Source organism: Adiantum capillus-veneris, chromosome 27 (assembly GCF_014529385.1).
Source record: "Adiantum capillus-veneris isolate H3 chromosome 27, ASM1452938v2, whole genome shotgun sequence".
Classification (NCBI taxonomy): domain Eukaryota; kingdom Viridiplantae; phylum Streptophyta; class Polypodiopsida; order Polypodiales; family Pteridaceae; genus Adiantum; species Adiantum capillus-veneris.
The window spans coordinates 138,267,985-138,286,661 of NC_140957.1; the positions used below are offsets into that span (position 1 = coordinate 138,267,985).

The 18,677-nt window shown below is 40.4% G+C and overlaps 1 protein-coding gene across 1 annotated transcript in view; it reads right to left on the minus strand.

Annotated features, from left to right (window-relative positions):
• Positions 1 to 13,268: 13,268 nt before the first annotated feature.
• The window catches only part of PNG1 (peptide-N-glycanase 1), a 200,728-nt gene continuing 195,319 nt past the window's right edge, over positions 13,269 to 18,677 (minus strand). Inside the window, exons 14-16 of the mRNA XM_086503384.1 lie at positions 14,044 to 14,146; positions 13,830 to 13,967; positions 13,269 to 13,752 (exon numbers count right to left, since the gene is read on the minus strand). Of these exons, the coding sequence (XP_086359510.1) occupies positions 13,662 to 13,752; positions 13,830 to 13,967; positions 14,044 to 14,146 (332 nt within the window). The 3' untranslated portion in view covers positions 13,269 to 13,661. The remainder of the gene's footprint in view (positions 13,753 to 13,829; positions 13,968 to 14,043; positions 14,147 to 18,677) is intronic.

Sequence of the window (18,677 nt, forward strand, 5' to 3'; positions counted from 1 at the left end):
GTTTGCAGTTGCTGGAGATGGCCTTCTGCCTTTATGCCGCACAACAACCAAGGTTCACGGTGGCCAATGCACAAAAATCGCGGATGCAAGTGCAGCCTGCCTTGAACAACCTGGAGAGAGAGAGAGAGAGAGAGAGAGAGAGAGAGAGAGAGAGAGAGAGAGAGAGAGAGAGAGAGAGAGAGAGAGAGAGAGAGAGAGAGAGAGAGAGAGGAGCAGTGCTTGAAAAAAACCTAGGTTTAGTGTAGTCCCACCTACAAATTTTGAAATTTACCTCTAAATTTTTTATTTGAAGGTAAGAAAACCTTCAAATTTTGTCAAGTTACCTCTGTGGTTTCACATGTGTAGGTTTGCCAAGTTTCTGGAAAAAAGTTTTTTTCAAGCACTGGTGAGGAGGTCCGGCCGGGGGGGGGGTTTTGTCATTGTTGGAGATGACCTTCTGCCTTTATGTTGCACAACAACCAAGTGCACAAAATCGCGGATGCAAGTGCAGCCTGCCTCAAACGACCTGGAGAGAGAGAGAGAGAGAGAGAGAGAGAGAGAGAGAGAGAGAGCTCTCGCAGGAGGGTAGAGAGAGAAAGAATTCAATTGAAATGAAATGTTATATTAACCTCTTCTAAATGCCATATTGACCTAGAGAGAGAGAGAGAGAGAGAGAGAGAGAGAGAGAGAGAGCGAGAGCGAGCAAGCTTGCTTAGAGCTGGCTGATGGCAGTGCGTATACCTCTCTCTCTCTCTCTTGCTCTCTCTCTGTGAGGAGATTAATTATAGGTGTAGCTTTTTGGGAGCTGTAAATCCCTACATAATAGCAAAATCCAATTTGAGAGGCTTTGAGAAGTAAATTGAGGACGAATGCGACTTATCGACAAAGGGGTAAGTAAAGAGAGGCCATGCCGCCGCCGAAGGCGATGCCATTGTACTAGTTAGTTTTTAACGTGTGTGTGTTTTGAAGCGGCATTAGTTTTTAAATCTTGAATAGTTTTTAATGTTTAATGTTGCAATAAGTTCTTATTAGTTTTTAAATGTTGCAATAGTTTTTTATGCTTAATGTTGCAATAGTCTTTTATGTTGCATTAAGTTTCAATGTTGTTGATTGCATGGCTTTGTTATGTACTGTGATTACACTCTCTCTCTCTCTCTCTCTCACACACACCCACACAAACTTTTTTTTTTAAAGCAAAACTCACAATTTCGAGTGGATTATATTGAGCAGCCCAAAAAATTACAAGGTTTTGTCATGCTCATGTTAAGCCCTGATAGCCGTTGTAATTTTGACACCCACACAAACTTAATCAAAATGTGAGACCAAAGTTATTACCTTAATCATTGGAAGAACTTTTTGTTGACTCTATAATTTTGAGTTCATTTTTGAAATTGCACGATGTCTATCTTTAAATAACTCTCAAATATAGATTCAATTCAATGAATAAATCACATACACACACTCTCTCTCTCTCTCTCTCTCTCTCTCTCTCTCTCTCACTCTCTCACACACACACACACACACACACACATATTATTTGACCATGTGTATGGCCTTGGTGTTTTTCTCTCTTTGACATTATCATTAGTTTTAATTAAAAGTAGAGCATTATTAAATTGACAGTCAAGTAAATCCTTACCGCTCATGTGAAGGAGGTAACGAGGTGTCGAATTTTGTTCTTGGTCTCTACACATTTTCATTAGTTCCCACAATAGGGATATTATTTGACTGTGCATACAGCTTTGGACTCCCTTTCCCTACACAATTTCACTAGATTCTATACTAGGACGTTATCTAATTGGCAATATGATAACGAGGAGTCTAATGCAATATTTGGTCATATTACTTGACCTTTTGTATGGCTTTAGGCTCCCTTTCCGTTACATTTTTATTAGTTTCCAAATTAGGATCCTTCCCTTGGACATTTAATTTAGTTTTCAGAAAAGGGCATTCCTATCACATATATATATATACTAATACTCTCTTTTCTATTTGTCAAAGCCTCACTTTGTTCCTTTATGGCTTCTTCTTGGATAGAAAGAAGGAGAGAATAGTAGATTAAAAAAAAGCTTCTCTTTTCTCTTTCTCCATCTCTCCCTCTCACTCTTTACATCATGGTATCTCGCTTTGCCTTGGTATCACATCTCTCTCTCACATCTCTCTCTCTCTCTCTCTCTCATTCATATACAAGATTATTTTCATAGATATTTCATTGCACAAAACTTGATTGTAGTATCAAAATTAACCATGTGTCTCATGAATATCTACGTCAATTTCAACAATTTAACCAAGTGTTTAAATAGCTTAGATTTGGATGGTGGCTTCTTCCCCCCACCCATTTTGTACTTCAAAGAGAATGCCCCAATCATGCTGCTTCACAATTTTGTACTTCAAAGAGAATGCCCCAATCATGTTGCTTCACAATTTGGATCCTAGGCATGGATTATGCATAAATGAAACGAGATTACTATGTAAGCAGCTTCATCATAGGGTGATAGAGGCAGAAATAATAACGGGTAAGCATGCTAGAAATATAGTTCTCTTACCAAGGATTGATTTTCTTACATCAAGCTCTTCAGGGCTTCCCTTTCAAATGAAACGCAAGCAGTTTCCTGTAAAGCTTGCTTTTGGAATGACCATCAATAATGCACATGGTCAAACTATTGGGATATTGGGATTGTATTTGGCTTCACTAGTGTTTAGTCGGTTAATTATACGTGCCAATGTCACGTGTAAGATCTGCTGCAACAATCAAGGTCTTAGTTGGCGATAAAAGCATGGAGAGACATGGTGGATCGATCATCTCAGGAGCAAAGACTCGAAATATTGTACTCAAAGAAGTTTTTCAATTAGCAAATAAATCTTACTAAATTGTCAAATGAGTAGCTCTCAATTAAAATTATGCATATTTTAATATTCCTACATCTCTCTCTCTCTCTCTCTCTCTCTCTCTCTCTTAGATACATGGAATTAAGTATTTTTCATGAACTTTTTGTAGATGAGCTCTGATCGTGCAATTTCTTACATCCTTGGTGATTCACCTATGTTTATTCAAGGTAGTTGACTTTTTGTTCTATTTATAAGTATGGTGTAATAAAAAATTACAAATGTTTGTCTTTAGTTCTAACTTTATGATTGTAAGTTTGGTTCTCATGTAGGCAATGTTGCTACCTTCGACATGTCTTTGTGGGCCTTTATGAGAGATCCAACCAAGGTGACAACATAAAGAGTGACACTTCTAGGACATTACCATATCATAATTGATTGGAATGAAGGAGAGAGTAGTACTTGCCACAAATCGAGACGGCACAAATCCATGCTCACGGTATGCACAACAGAGAGACAGAGAGTAGCGTGAGGCAGAAGATAGATTTTTGATGTTTAGAGCTTGAGAAAAAAAAACTTCAAAGCCTTCAAATTTTTCTATGACATATTAAAAAACTATTAAATAAAAATTATTCACTTTACATTTAAAGAGGAAGGGAATCTTCTACTCTAATTAATGCAGACATCTTGAGCGATCTGGACACCTTCCCATCCCTTGGGGTTTGTATCGGCATCATCTGGTCGTTAATTCGGTTAGACGATGTCGTCATGGGGTTTGTTTACATAAGGTTGGGCATCTGGTCGTACTTTTCGGCTAGATGATGTCCTTCCTCATATATTGTTTGTGCATAGGTTGGCATCTAGGTCGTACTACTCGGCCAACAGATGTCATCATCTTGTTTTCTATGTACATGTTTGATACCATGTTGTTTGAATTGTCTTTTAGGGTAATTAAGAAACTCCCACTACTTCCGTGTCTTTTAGATTTTTTCAAAATACTTTCTTGAGCATATCATACCCATATAGGAGAATTTTTAAAAAATATAAGCATGGAATTTAGAAAATTTTGAGGTGGCTATAAATGGTCATCACTTTGGCACTCACTATATAAGATAATCCAATTTAAAAAATAGATACAATGTGTGTAATAAACTTCGAATTACTCTTGGATAAATACTAAACCATATCTAAATACTTTTGCTCAATAAAAAGATAATATTTTATTTATGAAAAATCCGTAAACCTTCGATGGTTCAAGAACCTATTTCGTGATTTTTAAAGTAATATATTGTTGTATCCTACTATAAGGGAAAAAATATAACACTTTAGGCTGCTAATATAGTTATACCATAGATTTATTCTAGAACATCACTTATATGTGAGTCTTTGTATTTAGGGCCATTGCAAACTTGTCTTCAATAAAAGATAGTGTAACTTAAAAAAAATAGACTTTTATATTTTTGAATTTTTTTATTAAATTAAGTTCTTAAAATCATATATATTATGTTGACACAAATGGTTTCTAACTACTACCACATTAGAGTTATAATCTAGGCAAATTTTTAAACATATATTACACTTTATAGTCTAATCTTGAAACTTGCATTACTTTTTACACAATAACAATGAAAAATAGGTTTAATTTTCATTTTATACATAGTATAAGATGCTCTAGAACTTACATTGTTGCATTGTTACATTGTTGCCCTTCCTTTCCACCTACCTACCCCTCGCCCTAGCCCTCCTACCTACCCTCTCCCTCGCCCTAGCCCTCCTAACTACACCTACCCCTCGCCCTCGCCCTCGCCCTCACCCTCTCCATATCTCCCTCGCCTCTTGCCCTTGTTCCCCCTCACCTCTAGCCCCCTAGCCTCTCACCTGGTCCCTTCCCTTGCCCTCGCCCTAGCCTTCCCCTTCCCCTCGCCCTCGACCTTCCACCTAGCCCTCACCTAACCCCTCGTCTCACCCCTAAAGACCTCAAGTCCCTCGCCATCCTCAGACCTCGCCCTCCCAACGCTGCGCCAAAGGCAATCCACATAAAAAAAGAAGAAAAAGAAAGAAAGAAAGAAAAAAAGCAACGATCCGAAAAGCAAAGACCTGGCTTGAGCTTCAATTTAAACGAAAATCAGCCTCCATCTTCTTTATACCAGAAGCTCCAAGCGTAATCTGGACTCCATACTCTTCCCATCGCCAGGTGCCTCCAAAGCTCCTGCGCCCTGCTACTCCAGTTTTTCAATGGAAGTCCCCGGCACAGTTTAGTAAGATGGTTCGTACTAGGAATAGAGAAAAGCATCTGCAATCAGAGGAAGAGTCCTTTGCCTCTGGGGATAGCTCTGACAATTAATCAGACTATACTCCTAGTTCAGAGCACATTTCAGAAGAATCTTCACAGGAAGATTCACCCCAATCAGTCACTGCTGTGACAGGGTCACCACTCTCCAGGTGCCTCGCCAGTCTGGTGCCCTCTCCAAGGTACCTTTAGTAATGATATATCATTTACAGGCTCCTAATCCAGCATTCAAGGATGTGTTCTCTCAGCAGCAAATGATGCACTTGGGTCTTCAAAATTTGGCTCAGGCCGATTTGTCTTGCAATATCTCTACTGCCAAGCTAACTTCCCTCTTGCTCACTTTTCCAAAGCTGAATGGTACTACACTTACAGTGGATGATATCGGACAGGCTATGGGAATATTGACTTTGCTGGTACCTCTGCACGCAACCAAAACCTTCTCGAATCTCTCACCAGAAGAAACTTCAAATGCTTGTCAGGAACTTTTGCTGGACTCACATCCAGACTATCACAGGAGTTAGCAGATGTATTCAGTGTTACAGTATTATTTTTTACTGCGCGCACCGGAAAGAACAGGGGTTCCATCTTCTCCGGGTTCTCCAACAATCTACGACGCTTTTTTTTGTCTCTACCACTGCCTGCCATATCCATTTCACCATCTGCTATTTAAAGCGCTACAGGACAGGGCAAAGCGTTTTTGGACTCAGCGTAAAGGGAAAGCGGAAAGGTTCAATTGCTATGCAGTCCCTATTATGTATTGGCTAGTGCAGATTACGCAGCAAAAGACAGATGCAAAAGCAGTTCTCACCCTTCAAGATGATCCAAAAGAGCAAGACCGTTCCAAAATGGCCAAAGGGAAATGCATCTTGCGCAAGAAGGCAAAGGTACAAAAAGATTCATCTGAGCAGCTAGCAACACTACCCTTCTCAGAATCACAGCTAAATCTCGACGTCCATTCTACAACACCAACAGTGCTTATGTCTACTTCTGTGGCCACCTCAACTTTCACACCACCTCTTGTGAGTAGTGTTGCAGTCACTAAAACACAACCTCCAGTTGTGTCGCCAGCACCACGTACTACTCTTAGTGCAGGGGCACCTCAGGATAATTCAGGGGCACCTAAGGATACTGCAGGGGCATCTAGCTCTGGGACACCTACATCTGACAAGCATGACATATATGATACTTTTGCGCCTCAGGTCGATAGACTTTTAGAGGCGGAAAGAAGAGCCATTTCGGCGATTATCAATGTAGCCCTCTCATTGCAAGATACCAACGGTCTGCATCGTGCTTGCTATGACGGTATGACAAGGGAAATGCAGGCTCATCTTCAACGAGCGATGGATAGGGACAATTTCATTGCTACAGCTCAAGATCGCATAAGAATCTTAACTCAACAGGTAGTGGACCTCAAACATATTATCCACACTCAGCAAAAACAGTTAAAAGAGGCAAATGATATGACCGCAGCAGTTCAGGACCTCTCTCCTGTGGTACATACACTGTGTCCCTCTTGTGCAAAATACCAAGTTGTAGCCATTTCACAGGCAGTTCCAGCTACAGCTACAACTACAACTACAACCCCGGTTTCTCCGCAAGTTCCTGCTATGGCAACACAGATACAGACACAGACGAACGTTTCCAAAGCACATTCAGGGGATTCTCAAATAGCAGAGAAAGAAAATCCTACCAAGATGGAGTCTAAGCCAACAAGATCTGTCTCATCACAATTTCATGGTCCCTCTATGGCCTCCCCCTCCCAGTCCCCATCCTTTTCTCAGCACTTCTACGGCTTCCCTGGATTCCAACAACATGTTCCACCCTCGCAGCCTGCCCAATCTTTTCCTAGGTTTCCACCAGCTCCACCTACTCACCCTCACCAGACGCAGCCTGCTGCTCATGGGGTGGCTACTCCATACCCGATGTACCCTCCTCATGGCCACTACCCCTCACCATACACTTGGCCTCCATCTCCTTACCCACCTTTCTATCAGCCTCCTCCTCCTCCTTCATCATCCGACCACCAACAATAGATCACCGATATTTCAGTTCTTCAGTTCCTCTCTCTGGGACGGGCAACGGTCTTGTGGCGGGCAACCTGTAGCCTGCTTACAGTGCCACTTTCACTTTCAGTTGGTCTTTGGTTTGGTTGGTTCACATTAGACGGACTCGTTGGGTAGAGACACGTGGCAGGTGGTCTAGTGGACATCGTGGCCAGGTCACCACCGCCACCCAGTGGGGATAAACTTAGATGATGTTCTTTATGAGCTGTTGGTGGCTCTTGATGATTGTACATATGAGTAGTCGTTTTGGGCTAGTGGCATTATCTTGTACGTAGTCGTCTAGAGTGGGTCTTTACACAGAGCACGTCTTCACCATCCTGGCACATCTGAGCCTCGCCACCCCCATTGTACCTGTGAGTCCTGGGCTGGAGCTGAGTGTGCTGCCACGCCAGAGTCTGTATCAGTCTTTGAGATAGTCGAGTCATATGTTCTGGTCTGCTATTGTGTCTCTGTGAGCTCTGTTGACGTCTATTGTTCTTTCTGTTCAGTCTGTGTGAGGGAGATTCAGTCTGTTTGAGTGAGATTGTCACGCACACTGCACTGAGTACCACCCACTGTAGAGAGCACGACACATTATCCGCGCTACACGAGCACACCATCACGAGGACCAACTTTTATCTCTATGAAATGGCCTCCTCAAATGAGGGTGGGAATTTGGCTTCTACTTTTTCTCTCAACGGGGCATAAAGGCCAACTATAAATCTGTCCTGCTTAAGGAAAGTGGGGGCCATCTCACCCTCTGCTAGGGATCTAGTCCATCTACTCCATAGGTCTTAGAATTTTGACTCATAGAGTGAGTAAAATCTGAGAGGCTCACCTGGCAATGTCGAAGGAGTAACTTCCATACTCCTTCCGGAAAATCCCCCCGTCCAAAATGAACTAAGAAAGTCTATGTAAGGACATCCCAATCCTCCCTAATGGCTAGGGGTACACTATCATACCACATCCATGCCTCTTCCTTTAGCATAAGAGGGAAAGCCCTAAGCTTCAGCTCATTAAAATCCCTCCCGAAAATTAGATGTGCCATCTCCAGATTCTAGGAATTCCCACGCATTTTTGTATGTTTGCCCAAGGAATTCCGGAAAAAATGCAGCCATAGTGATGCTAAAACTCACGAAATATCTCACAACAGATGGATCAGTACAGGATAAAAATGTAGACGTCAAATGTTATCTTGTACTTAATCATAGGCAAAATGAAAGGTGCTACAAAGGCGTTTATGGCTACTAAAGAGGACTCACCAAACAAATGTCGAATACTTTGTTGAAATAAGAATTTGGTGCTAATGATAATGTGAATGGATTGCCTAGAAGTGGGAGAAAATCGGGTACTCAAAGGGTGATGTCTTTGGTCCAATCATGTTAGAGATGTTTTATTTTTAATTTTTGACTTAGATGGAAAAGTTACAAATGCTGAAATGAAATGAGATATACAAAAACTAAGCTACGTGCTCCTCATCTTCCTCAATCAAAATATGAGTGAAGTTGGGCCATACAAGAGGTGTTGGAATGTGTGTGCAAGCTCCTATGTTAGGTGGGATTGGAACTTTGTAGATGAGTGGCTCGACTAATGGCTAGAATTACTAATCTATGGTATATGGAAGATCTCCCAAAGCTTGGAACACTTGTCTTACCTCTTTAAAATGAGCAACTTGTAGTGTCTTCAACCGCCTACTATAGTAGCAGGTGGAGGACTCTTGAGAGTTGAATAGGTAGGCCTCCAATATCCACTCTACTAAGGTGGGGTAGATGGAAATGTAGTGTAGGTCCTTCTTTCCTCCATGTTCACAAAGGTAATGTAGTCGATGTAAAGGACGTTGTCCTCTACCCACACAGTGTAAGATGATGGTATCTTTTCTACGAGAAATCATTGAGCATCCTCTAGCGGCCATTCACTACTTCTTGGAGGTCCATGCTACAGCAAAGCATCCCATGTTAATTCAAATCAAAATAAAGATATGAATGTTGCATGAATGGGGGAAGAATGAAAGGGTGAGGGGATGCTACAATTTCTCCTAGGCGATCGGTCCCAAACAAGGACACAATACGTTGTTGGAAAAATATTTTTCGGTCAAGATGCAAGTGGACTAAAATACCCTAATTAGGGTTTAAGTTCGCTAGTGGGGAAATGGAGTTAGGGTTCATGAATAAAGAAAACACAAACCAAAAGAAAGCATTTTAGCATCAAGAGTTATTTTTCACATTTACAACAACATTTTTACAATGGGTTTATCCAGTCTATTTTCTTTACACTAATCCTATTCGTCCAGCGATGCTTTCGACGTAGGGAAGGGCTTGCCTGACAAAAGAGCATAGAGCTTACTTCATCAGGGTATAATGATGATAGAGGAGAGTTTACAGAGGGTAATTTCAAAGAGTATACAAAGAGTATGGCCAAATGTTTTAATAGTCTATTTCCCCCCCCTTTTCAACATGATTTACCAAGCATAATGCATGGTGGCAATGTGCATTAACCATAACCATGCACAATATACAACTGCAAAAAGTAATAGTGTATCGTATGTCCAAGGGATATGGCGTATCCAAGGGATTTGGCTTGATGATTTGATAAGTTTGTTAGGAGGGCTCTAATCGACATGAAATGATTGATTGGTATGTTGTAACTTTGGATTTTCCAAAGATATGGTCTTTTTAGAGAGAGAGAGAGAGAGAGAGAGAGCAGATGGGTGCATGGTCATGTAGGCACTAGTGCGTAGTCACAGTGCATGATAGATGCACGTTGCTGTCTGTCAGGATGGTCGGTGTGGTGTGTGTGCATAAGGCCATGTGCTAATCACATGGTGGTTACCTTTGGGCACTGAGATGGTAATGCCATTTTGGTAAGTACGACACCCCGCACATGTTACTGCACTAGAGGAGAGATGCTTGTGGCTGCACTTGTAGCCACAAATCTAACCTTGCGTCTAGCCGTGTATGTGGCCATGCAGGTGATCGGGACCATATAGACATTACAAGAAGCATAGTTTTGTGTGTGCACAAGTCAACTACATAAGCCTTACACTACAGAATAATAATTTAAAACATTGCAATGTGTGTATATACAATCCACACAAGCCTAGCACTATGCAATAGTAGGCTAAAACTATGCAATGTAAGAGCTAAAATAAGGAAGCTAATATTACATGTAAATGATTGTAAGCACACCCTAGGGCTAATTGTACATGCAAGGAAAGCAATGGAAGCATGGAATTTCTTAAGATTTTACATATTTAGTACCTTTTTAGTAAAGAATAAGGTAAATCAGTACTTTTTTGGCCAAAAAAGAATGACGTCTCTTACACATAGAAACAAAATTTAGGGGAGCATACAAAGTTGATTTCTTTCTCTCCATTGCCTATATAAATGGATCAAAAAAATAGTGTGTTTTTGTGTGTTCAAATAGAATTTAAGAGGTTGATTATATAATCTCTTAATCATATTCAAATCCTCTCTTCATGCTCTATAATCACTTTTTTTAAATTGTTCAAATTATCTCTCTCTCTCTCTCTCTCTCTCTCTCTCTCTCTCTCTCTCTCTCTCTATATATATATATATATATATATATATATATATAGTATCAACATTTTAAACTCATTTTTTTGAAAAAAAACCTATTTTTTCTTCTTGGGTCCATACTTAGTGAGCCACTACCTCATTGAATATGGTGTTTGAAAGCGTGTGCATGTGCATGCATACACGTACATACACACCCATACTCATACTTATATTTAACATTCATGTAACACCCATGCATTCATAACATGCACACACAAAAACACATCTTAACAAAATGTCATACATACGTTTATTAACATTTTAAACTCAAAAGTTTTGGAAAAAAAACCATTTTTTTCTTGGATAAAAATATGAGAGTTGTGGATTCCGACAGGTGGACATGTCTGACTTTCTTATTGTTGCAATACATGTTTTCAAGTTTATATGAAGGAAGATGAATACAAAGCAAACTTGAAAAAATGTTGGAAACTTTTCATTGCCTCTTCATGGGCTATAGTTATACCTAACACTCTAAATCATAAAATCCTTGTATTGCTTAAGATAGTAGTAAGTTTAAGTGTTTTTAAGTTTGACATAGATAACAACTGATAAGCTCAATGATGTTTGTTAAATCTATGAAAAACTAATCACTTAATTATTTTTGCTTACATGAATGAAAGGGAGAGTTCTATCTTTACTTAAATGCACTTAAGGTAGCTGTTGTTCAACTTTGAAGATGAGGACTAACGATATCTAGTTTTTGTAATTTCAAGTTCTTGACATATAAGCAAACTTAAATGCACTTGTTATTCTTACTTTAAAGTACAAAAGAAAATTTGTACTCATTGCTTTGAGACCAAGGGTCATGTGTCTTTTGAACATGTAAAAGTGCTCTTTTGTGGACAAATAATATAATTCTATAAAAAACACACACATAAAAACACAAGGGTACCTTAGGTTTCTTGAGTTAGCATGACAATGACTCTTGAATACACTTTATCAAAGTGGGATGTTTATGTCCATTGTCAATAAATGCTCTAAGGAGGTAATCACGTGTTAGGTGGTGAGTAATTTGTCTATGTTGGACTTCCTACACAATCATTATTGTCTTTTAAATGATCGGCTTTATGATGTAGGAGTTACCAATTTGAATTTCAATAAAGATGTCTTTCAATTGAAACATATGACAAATGTTAAAATAATGGCCTACAAAGCCTCAAAACTCGAAGTACAATGTTCACAAAAGCCATTAATACATTGTATCATATTGGCTTACAAAGCTTTAACACTAGTTCTATAAATAGACACTAAAGTGTTCCCTTTTCCTTCCAACTTTTTAGACTTAATTTATGAAGCTAAATATAATTTCTTAAAGTGCTACTTATTAAGGAGTTAGCATATGAGTCATAAAAACATGAGCATTATACTTCGCAATTGATTGTAAGTTTAAAATTTAAAATTTAAATGAAAATTTAAGCTATTTACTCGAAAAATTCACAAAGGTCTTATAACTACAATTCATAAAAACCTCTTTCTCAAGTTTGGAAATCCTTGGTAATAGATAATTACAATGAAAATAAAAAGACCTTTAAAACTTAGCTTTTACACCTACTAAACGTAGCAAGCAAAAAAATTCAGTTTTTTTGACAAGGGGATATCCTTTGACTTTTCAAAGCTTATAACAAAGAATTGATTCAATGTTACTATAAAACTATAATCCAAAATGATCCTATTGGTTAACACAAAGGACACACATATTTTATTGGTTATCATTAAACAAAATGCTTTTCAAAAATTTGTCATGTATAATCTATCAAGAATACAAACTTGCCACCAAAAAATTATGTAAATGAAATTATAAATGCTATTTTTGTGTTGTAATGGGGCAATTAGGTACGCTTTATTGGAATTGACAAAATGGCTCAAAGTTATGTTCAATTTTATAGGTTCTCTCTCTTCACGTGAAACAAAATTTCTTTTAGTGAATACACTTTGAAAATAGAATAGTATGTCCTGTTTATAGCTTATGTACACAAAATTGATTGCTCGACTATTTTGTTTACATGAACTCAAGTCTCATTTCTATCTTTTCCTGAACACGCTTAGGGTAACAATATTGAAGATAAAATGTCGACGGGTGCTAGCTCAGTTGGTAGAGTCACAGCCTCTGTGCTTAAGGTCTTGGGTTCAATCCCCCCTTGGCGACCTGAAGACATGTTCCAAATCCTTAGGGAGTGTTCCCATATGCGGGTGTGTGAGTGTGATGGGATGCCTCTCTCCCTACCTGTGAGGCTGTTGTACATAGGGTGTGCGTGGGTTTCAAAGTTCTTGTACTTTAAAAAAAAAAGAAAAAAAATTGAAGATAAAGATCAATGCCACCTACTTTTGTAATGTTGAGTTTTTGATGTATAGGAAAATTAGAATTTAAAATACAAAAGATGTTTTGTACTCCCTGTTTTAAGGTCGGGAGAGATGCGTTTTTTGAACATGTAAAAGTGCTCTTTTATGGATAAGTGATATAATTATATCGAGCGCGCACGTGCACACACACACACGGACACACGCACGCACGCTCACTTAGGCATGTAATTTTAGAGCCTTTTTCAATTGGCGTAGCAGTATAATTTGGGATAACTCCCTTAGAACTTGATATATTTAATGATAAGCGATACAAAGAATAGCTTAAGCGATTGGGAAACCCTTACCCACAATAGGGTATCATGGAATATAGGGCAAAGTTTAACCCCACAGCTTATTAGCAACTGCACCCCGAGATGTTCATTTGATTGCTGAAGTTATAAGGCAGCTTAGAGTCATGGAGTTGTGAGTTTCAAGATGATGACTGTGTAAATAGCACTCAGTAATACTAGCAGGTGTATGGGGTGCTTTATAATGAAAACAGCAATATGGAAACCTTCTGATGTTGATGCTTCAACAGGAGGGCTGTATCCACACTCATCAGATATGCATATTACTGCTGCTTATTGGGCTTCGCAGAAAACCCATCAATTATGCAGGCTGCTTTGTCTTGTAGAAATTCACACAAGATAGTTGAAGGCGAGATTGTGATGAAGAATCACGCACAGCCTGAAACTGCAGCCTGAGGAGAGACAAAAATTCGTTTGGGCAATACAATTGACATTTTATAACTACTAGAAACAGAACAAATATGGTTACCTCAAAGCATTACAATACATTTTCTTGTCCAGAGACACCTCATAGCACTTTCTCTCAAATCGCTTGCCGAAAAGCTGTGACATTTGAGTATCAAGTAGAGTCCAGGTGCAACCACCGTCGTCGCTTCCCTCCAGAGTCCTTCAATGGATACACAATCTCTACATGATCTAATGTCCAAAGTAATAATAGCCAAGATCAACAGGTGCTGTCTTACCAATCTTTTGGGTCCCGTTCAGGACAGTCGTTGGCAGCTATCACCTCATAAAACTGGAGTTGAACTTCACTGTTGCTTGGCATGTAGTAAGTCAACCAACAACCTTCAAAAAGGTCAGATGAACTGAACGTCATAAATGCATTCTGAGATATTGGGCTTGTAATTGCCAACACTAGAAGAACTTTTCCTACTGGTCTATCAAAATAATCATTTTCTCATGCTGATTATATGTAGCGTGAATGACTTCAGGAAAGCATTTGATTGGGTTCATGCATTTCATAAAGGCTGCTGCTGATGATTACAGCAAACCTGCAACTATTCCCTAGGCTTGGAATATATTTTCTCCAAGAAAAACGATCCTTCTGACAGTTAATCAAATGCCCAAAGAGCTACAAGGAGATTCCCCCAAAGATGCAAGAAGCTCAAAGGGAAATATCATACAATGAGAGCCACAATGGACGGCTTCCAGATCTCCTTTGACTCTGTGTTTCTACTTCGTGAGACTTCAAGTTTCTTTGTTAGTGTACTTACTTTTTCCTTGCAGTTATGTCAACTTTCGGCCCCACACTCAGATCCTTGCTCTTTAGAAGACTGCTTAAATTGCAACACTTGCAACTTCCTTCTCTTCAGACTGTTATTTCTTGTGCAACTGCTTCAAGATGGGCTTTCTGTTTGTGGCAAGGTGATCACCTCAGAGGACAAGGCCACTCGACTTTTGGCCAAGTTTCCCTCACAGCATAGTTTTTCCATACCTCAACCATAAGTCGGACTCAGGCGGGTATGGAAGTTTGGAATAAATATGGATCAGACCCCTCGAGGATTCTATATGGCAGACTAAAAATAGACTACATATGACACTTGAAACAATGAAGAGGAGCACAAAACCGTAATGCAGCAAAACACCATAGAAACTTTAAAATTTTGGTCAATCCAAGATTATTTATCATTGTACACACCAATAATGATCATGAGTAAGTCTCACAGTAGATGGTGGTTTTTTTAAATCGTTGGGAAAGTTTGAAAAATACAATCATACTTCAATCGAACTCTGATGGGTCCGGTAGTAAAGTTCCCCAATTGGACGGGTCCAGAAAAAACTATGCCTTGCTATATGACTCTCTTTACCAGCTCTTGTTTCCACTACTCGTGTTACCACTTGGGAGAATCTTCTACCTACTTTGCAGCAGTTTTGTCAACATCTTGAGGATCAAGATTCCCCTCATCCTGTTGCAGGGAACACCGCTTTAGCAGCTCGTGGTGGTGGAGCTATTACTCAGCAAGGACAGCCTGACACTGCTACCCATCATAATCAACCTGATGTTAGCTGTACGTTTTGTGGAAGACATGGACATACAATAGCTAGATGTTATTGGAGATGGTGTGAATCATAGTTTTTTTCGTTCGTGTACGATTGGCCAGCCGTACTGCCGTACGGGTACGGGTATGGATCAAGTACGGATGCATTTTTCGTACCTCCAGCCAGCGTGGCAAAAATTTTGGGGCAAAAAATTTTCGGTTGCAATTTTTTGGCTGCGCACTCGTATAGTCTTCAGGCGAATGTGTCTGCACACTCTATGCAGAGATTGCAGAGACTCAGAGAGCGTGTGATGTGAAATTTGGGCAGCAGCCAGCCCATCCTCTCGAGTCTCCGCCCTCGGGTCGTACTCTCTCCTGCCTTCAACTTCTCCTACCAACACACAGAGCATCTCAGCACTCCAAGACTCAAGCTCGTTGCACCATCTTCCAAGCCGGATTCTTTGCAAGTTTGCAGATGGGCCGAACCAAGCGTCCCGAGTGGCAATATGTGCAGCAAGTGAAGTGCCTCCCAAAAGGAAAATGGACTTGCAAATGTAATTTTTATGGGCATTCATGGGACGGTGGTCCTTTGCGTATCCGTGCACATATTTTGGACATTGCTGGTAATGGTGTGGGAGGCCCATGTGATGAGGCCCCAACCGATGTTGTAGAGATTGTCACAAGATCGCATGCAGATGCAAGGCCAAAGGGAGAAGACAGAGCTGCTTTTGTAGATGCACTGGTCAATGATTTGGAAGGAGACGCCTCTTAAGCTCAAGGAGGTGCTTCAATGAGTACGCATGCTAAGGGAACAACTAATGTAAGTGGGCTCTTCCAAGTCCAATGTGGGGTCCTCAAGCAAAAAGAGAAAGGTTCCTCAAGGGGGTTTGGCAAGTTCATTTGGCTTGCAAGCACGGAAGCAAGCAGACCAAGCCTTGCGCAGGTTTTTTTATGCTGAGGATGTTCCTACATGGAAAATTAGGAGCCCTTACTTTTTGCAAATGGTGAAAGCTATTGGACAAGCAGGTCCTTCGTATGTTCCCCCCTCTTATCATGCTTTGCGCACCATAGAATTGAATGAGGAGGTCAAATGCGTAAAGACTGAGATCATGGGTGTGCGCGAGAAATGGAAAAGATACGGATGCTCTATTGTGTGTGATGGATGGTCTGACACTAGGCGCAGGCCTATCATTAACTTTCTTGCATGCTCTATTCATGGGTCGGTGTTTTTGAAAGCTGTAGACACATCTGGGGATCGGAATTCATTTTTAAGCATCTCAATTATCAGAGAGATTGGCCCAGCAAATGTTGTGCAGGTATGCATGGACAATGCAATCAATTGTGTTGGTGTTGGGGAGATGATTGAAAGGGAGTGGAAACACATTTTTTTTTACCAGATGTGCTTACCATTGCTTGGACCTTTTGTTTGAGGACATTGGACAGATTGGTTGGGTTGCAAAAGTCCTTGGTTGGGTTGCAAAAGTGCTTGAGGATGCAACAAAGATTGTCACATTTGTGACAAGAAAGTCTACTGTGTTGGCATTGTTTCGACAACTTAGCAAGAAGGACTTGGTCAAGTCGTCAACCACTTGATTTGCGTACTACTTTATTATGTTGGTGAATCTTGTGGATGAGAGATGCATACAAGGTATGCGCAAGCTTATGATGGATGACAAATTTGTGAAGATGAAGAGATCCAAGACCGAAAAGGCTACCGAGGTCTCGAACATTGTGTTTAATGCATCCTTTTGGCAAGAGGCAAGGCTGATCTTGAAAATGTGTGCTCCGATTTTGAAAATTCTCCGTTTGGCTGATAGGGAAGGAGCCACGATGGGACTTATGTACGAGCTTACAGATCACATGGTAGAACAAATTGAGAACATGCAAGGCATTGATTTGCAAGGATGAGAGAGATTAGGGATCTATGCATTGCAAGATGGATTATGTTGCACACACCGTTCCATGCTGTTGGATACATGTTGCATCCCATATGGCGAGGAAGAGGGCAAGAAAGTGATGGCGAGGTGCATGAAGGATGGATGACATTCTTGGACAGGTACACCAAGGGTGATTTGACCTTGCAAGGCACCCTAATTGATGAGCTTGACATTTATAAAGCTGAAAGCAAGTCATTTGCTCATCCAATTGCAAAAGATGCATTGAGGATGCAAGAGGAAGTGAAATGGTGGGAAACTTTTGGGGCTTGCACACCCGCTTTGTAAGCTCTTGCTTTGAGAGTGCTTTTGCAAGGGACATGTGCCTCTCCATGTGAGAAATTGGAGCACCTTCTCTCTTATTCATACCAAGAGAAGAAATAGGCTACTACTCCCATCTCATACAGAGAAGCTTGTGTACATACACACGAACTTAGGCTCATATCCAAAATCAAAGAGCGCGGCTATGAGAGAATGGAGGTCACATTGGAAATGCTCAATAAGAAAAAAGATGAGGACCGCTTGCTTGCCTTGCAAGAGATTCAAGAGGCCATTGCAAAGAGTACTACAAATGCGATAGAGCCTATTTTCATTGCTGGTACCAGTCATATTGGAGCATCATGCTCAATTGGTGGTGATGAGGATGAGGACGAGGACAAGGACGAGGATGATGCTGCTTATGACGATGAGGATGTGAGCTGTGGTGAGAGTTGGAGCTCACTGTGCCTGGCCGCCTGTTTATGGAGTCTGGACCATGGTTTTGGACATTTACTTATGCCGTATGGTGTTCATTGTTCACTGTTGACTCTAGAGTCTACAGTTTAGATTCTAAGCCTCTAGTCTCGCCTCTCTACTTATGTTTTGGTTTCAGCCTTCAAGAGACTACACTCCTGAATGTTTTTGGCCTGCTTCTATAGTCCTGACTCCTGACTCCTTTTTGTTTGGAGGTTACTTTATGAATCATTACTTAGAGGTCTGAGGCACCATCTTGATTCTCTCCAGAGTCCACTTTTAATTTCTAAAATTTCTATGGTCTTAAGTTTTAACTTTTGTCTGTCTATAAAGTTTTAAACATGGTGGTGTAGTATAGTATTTCTACAATTACTATGTAGCATCCTAAGACTGACATGTGGAATTTCAGGTGGTCTGATCCGTACTTATTCCGTACTGCCGTACCCGTGTGCATCCGATGTGTGATTGACGTATGGAAAAACTATGGTGGAATGTTGTATAGATGCAGATGGTAATGGTTCTTTTGAGACCGAGAGAGTTTCAACCTTTGCTGCTCCTGATGCCTCAACCGACTTATCATTAGTGGCATTTCCCTTTAGCATCTTCATTTGCCCCGGTTTCTTCTCGACCTCGACACCCTTTCTCCCTTGGTCAACGTGTCTTCCTTCAGGG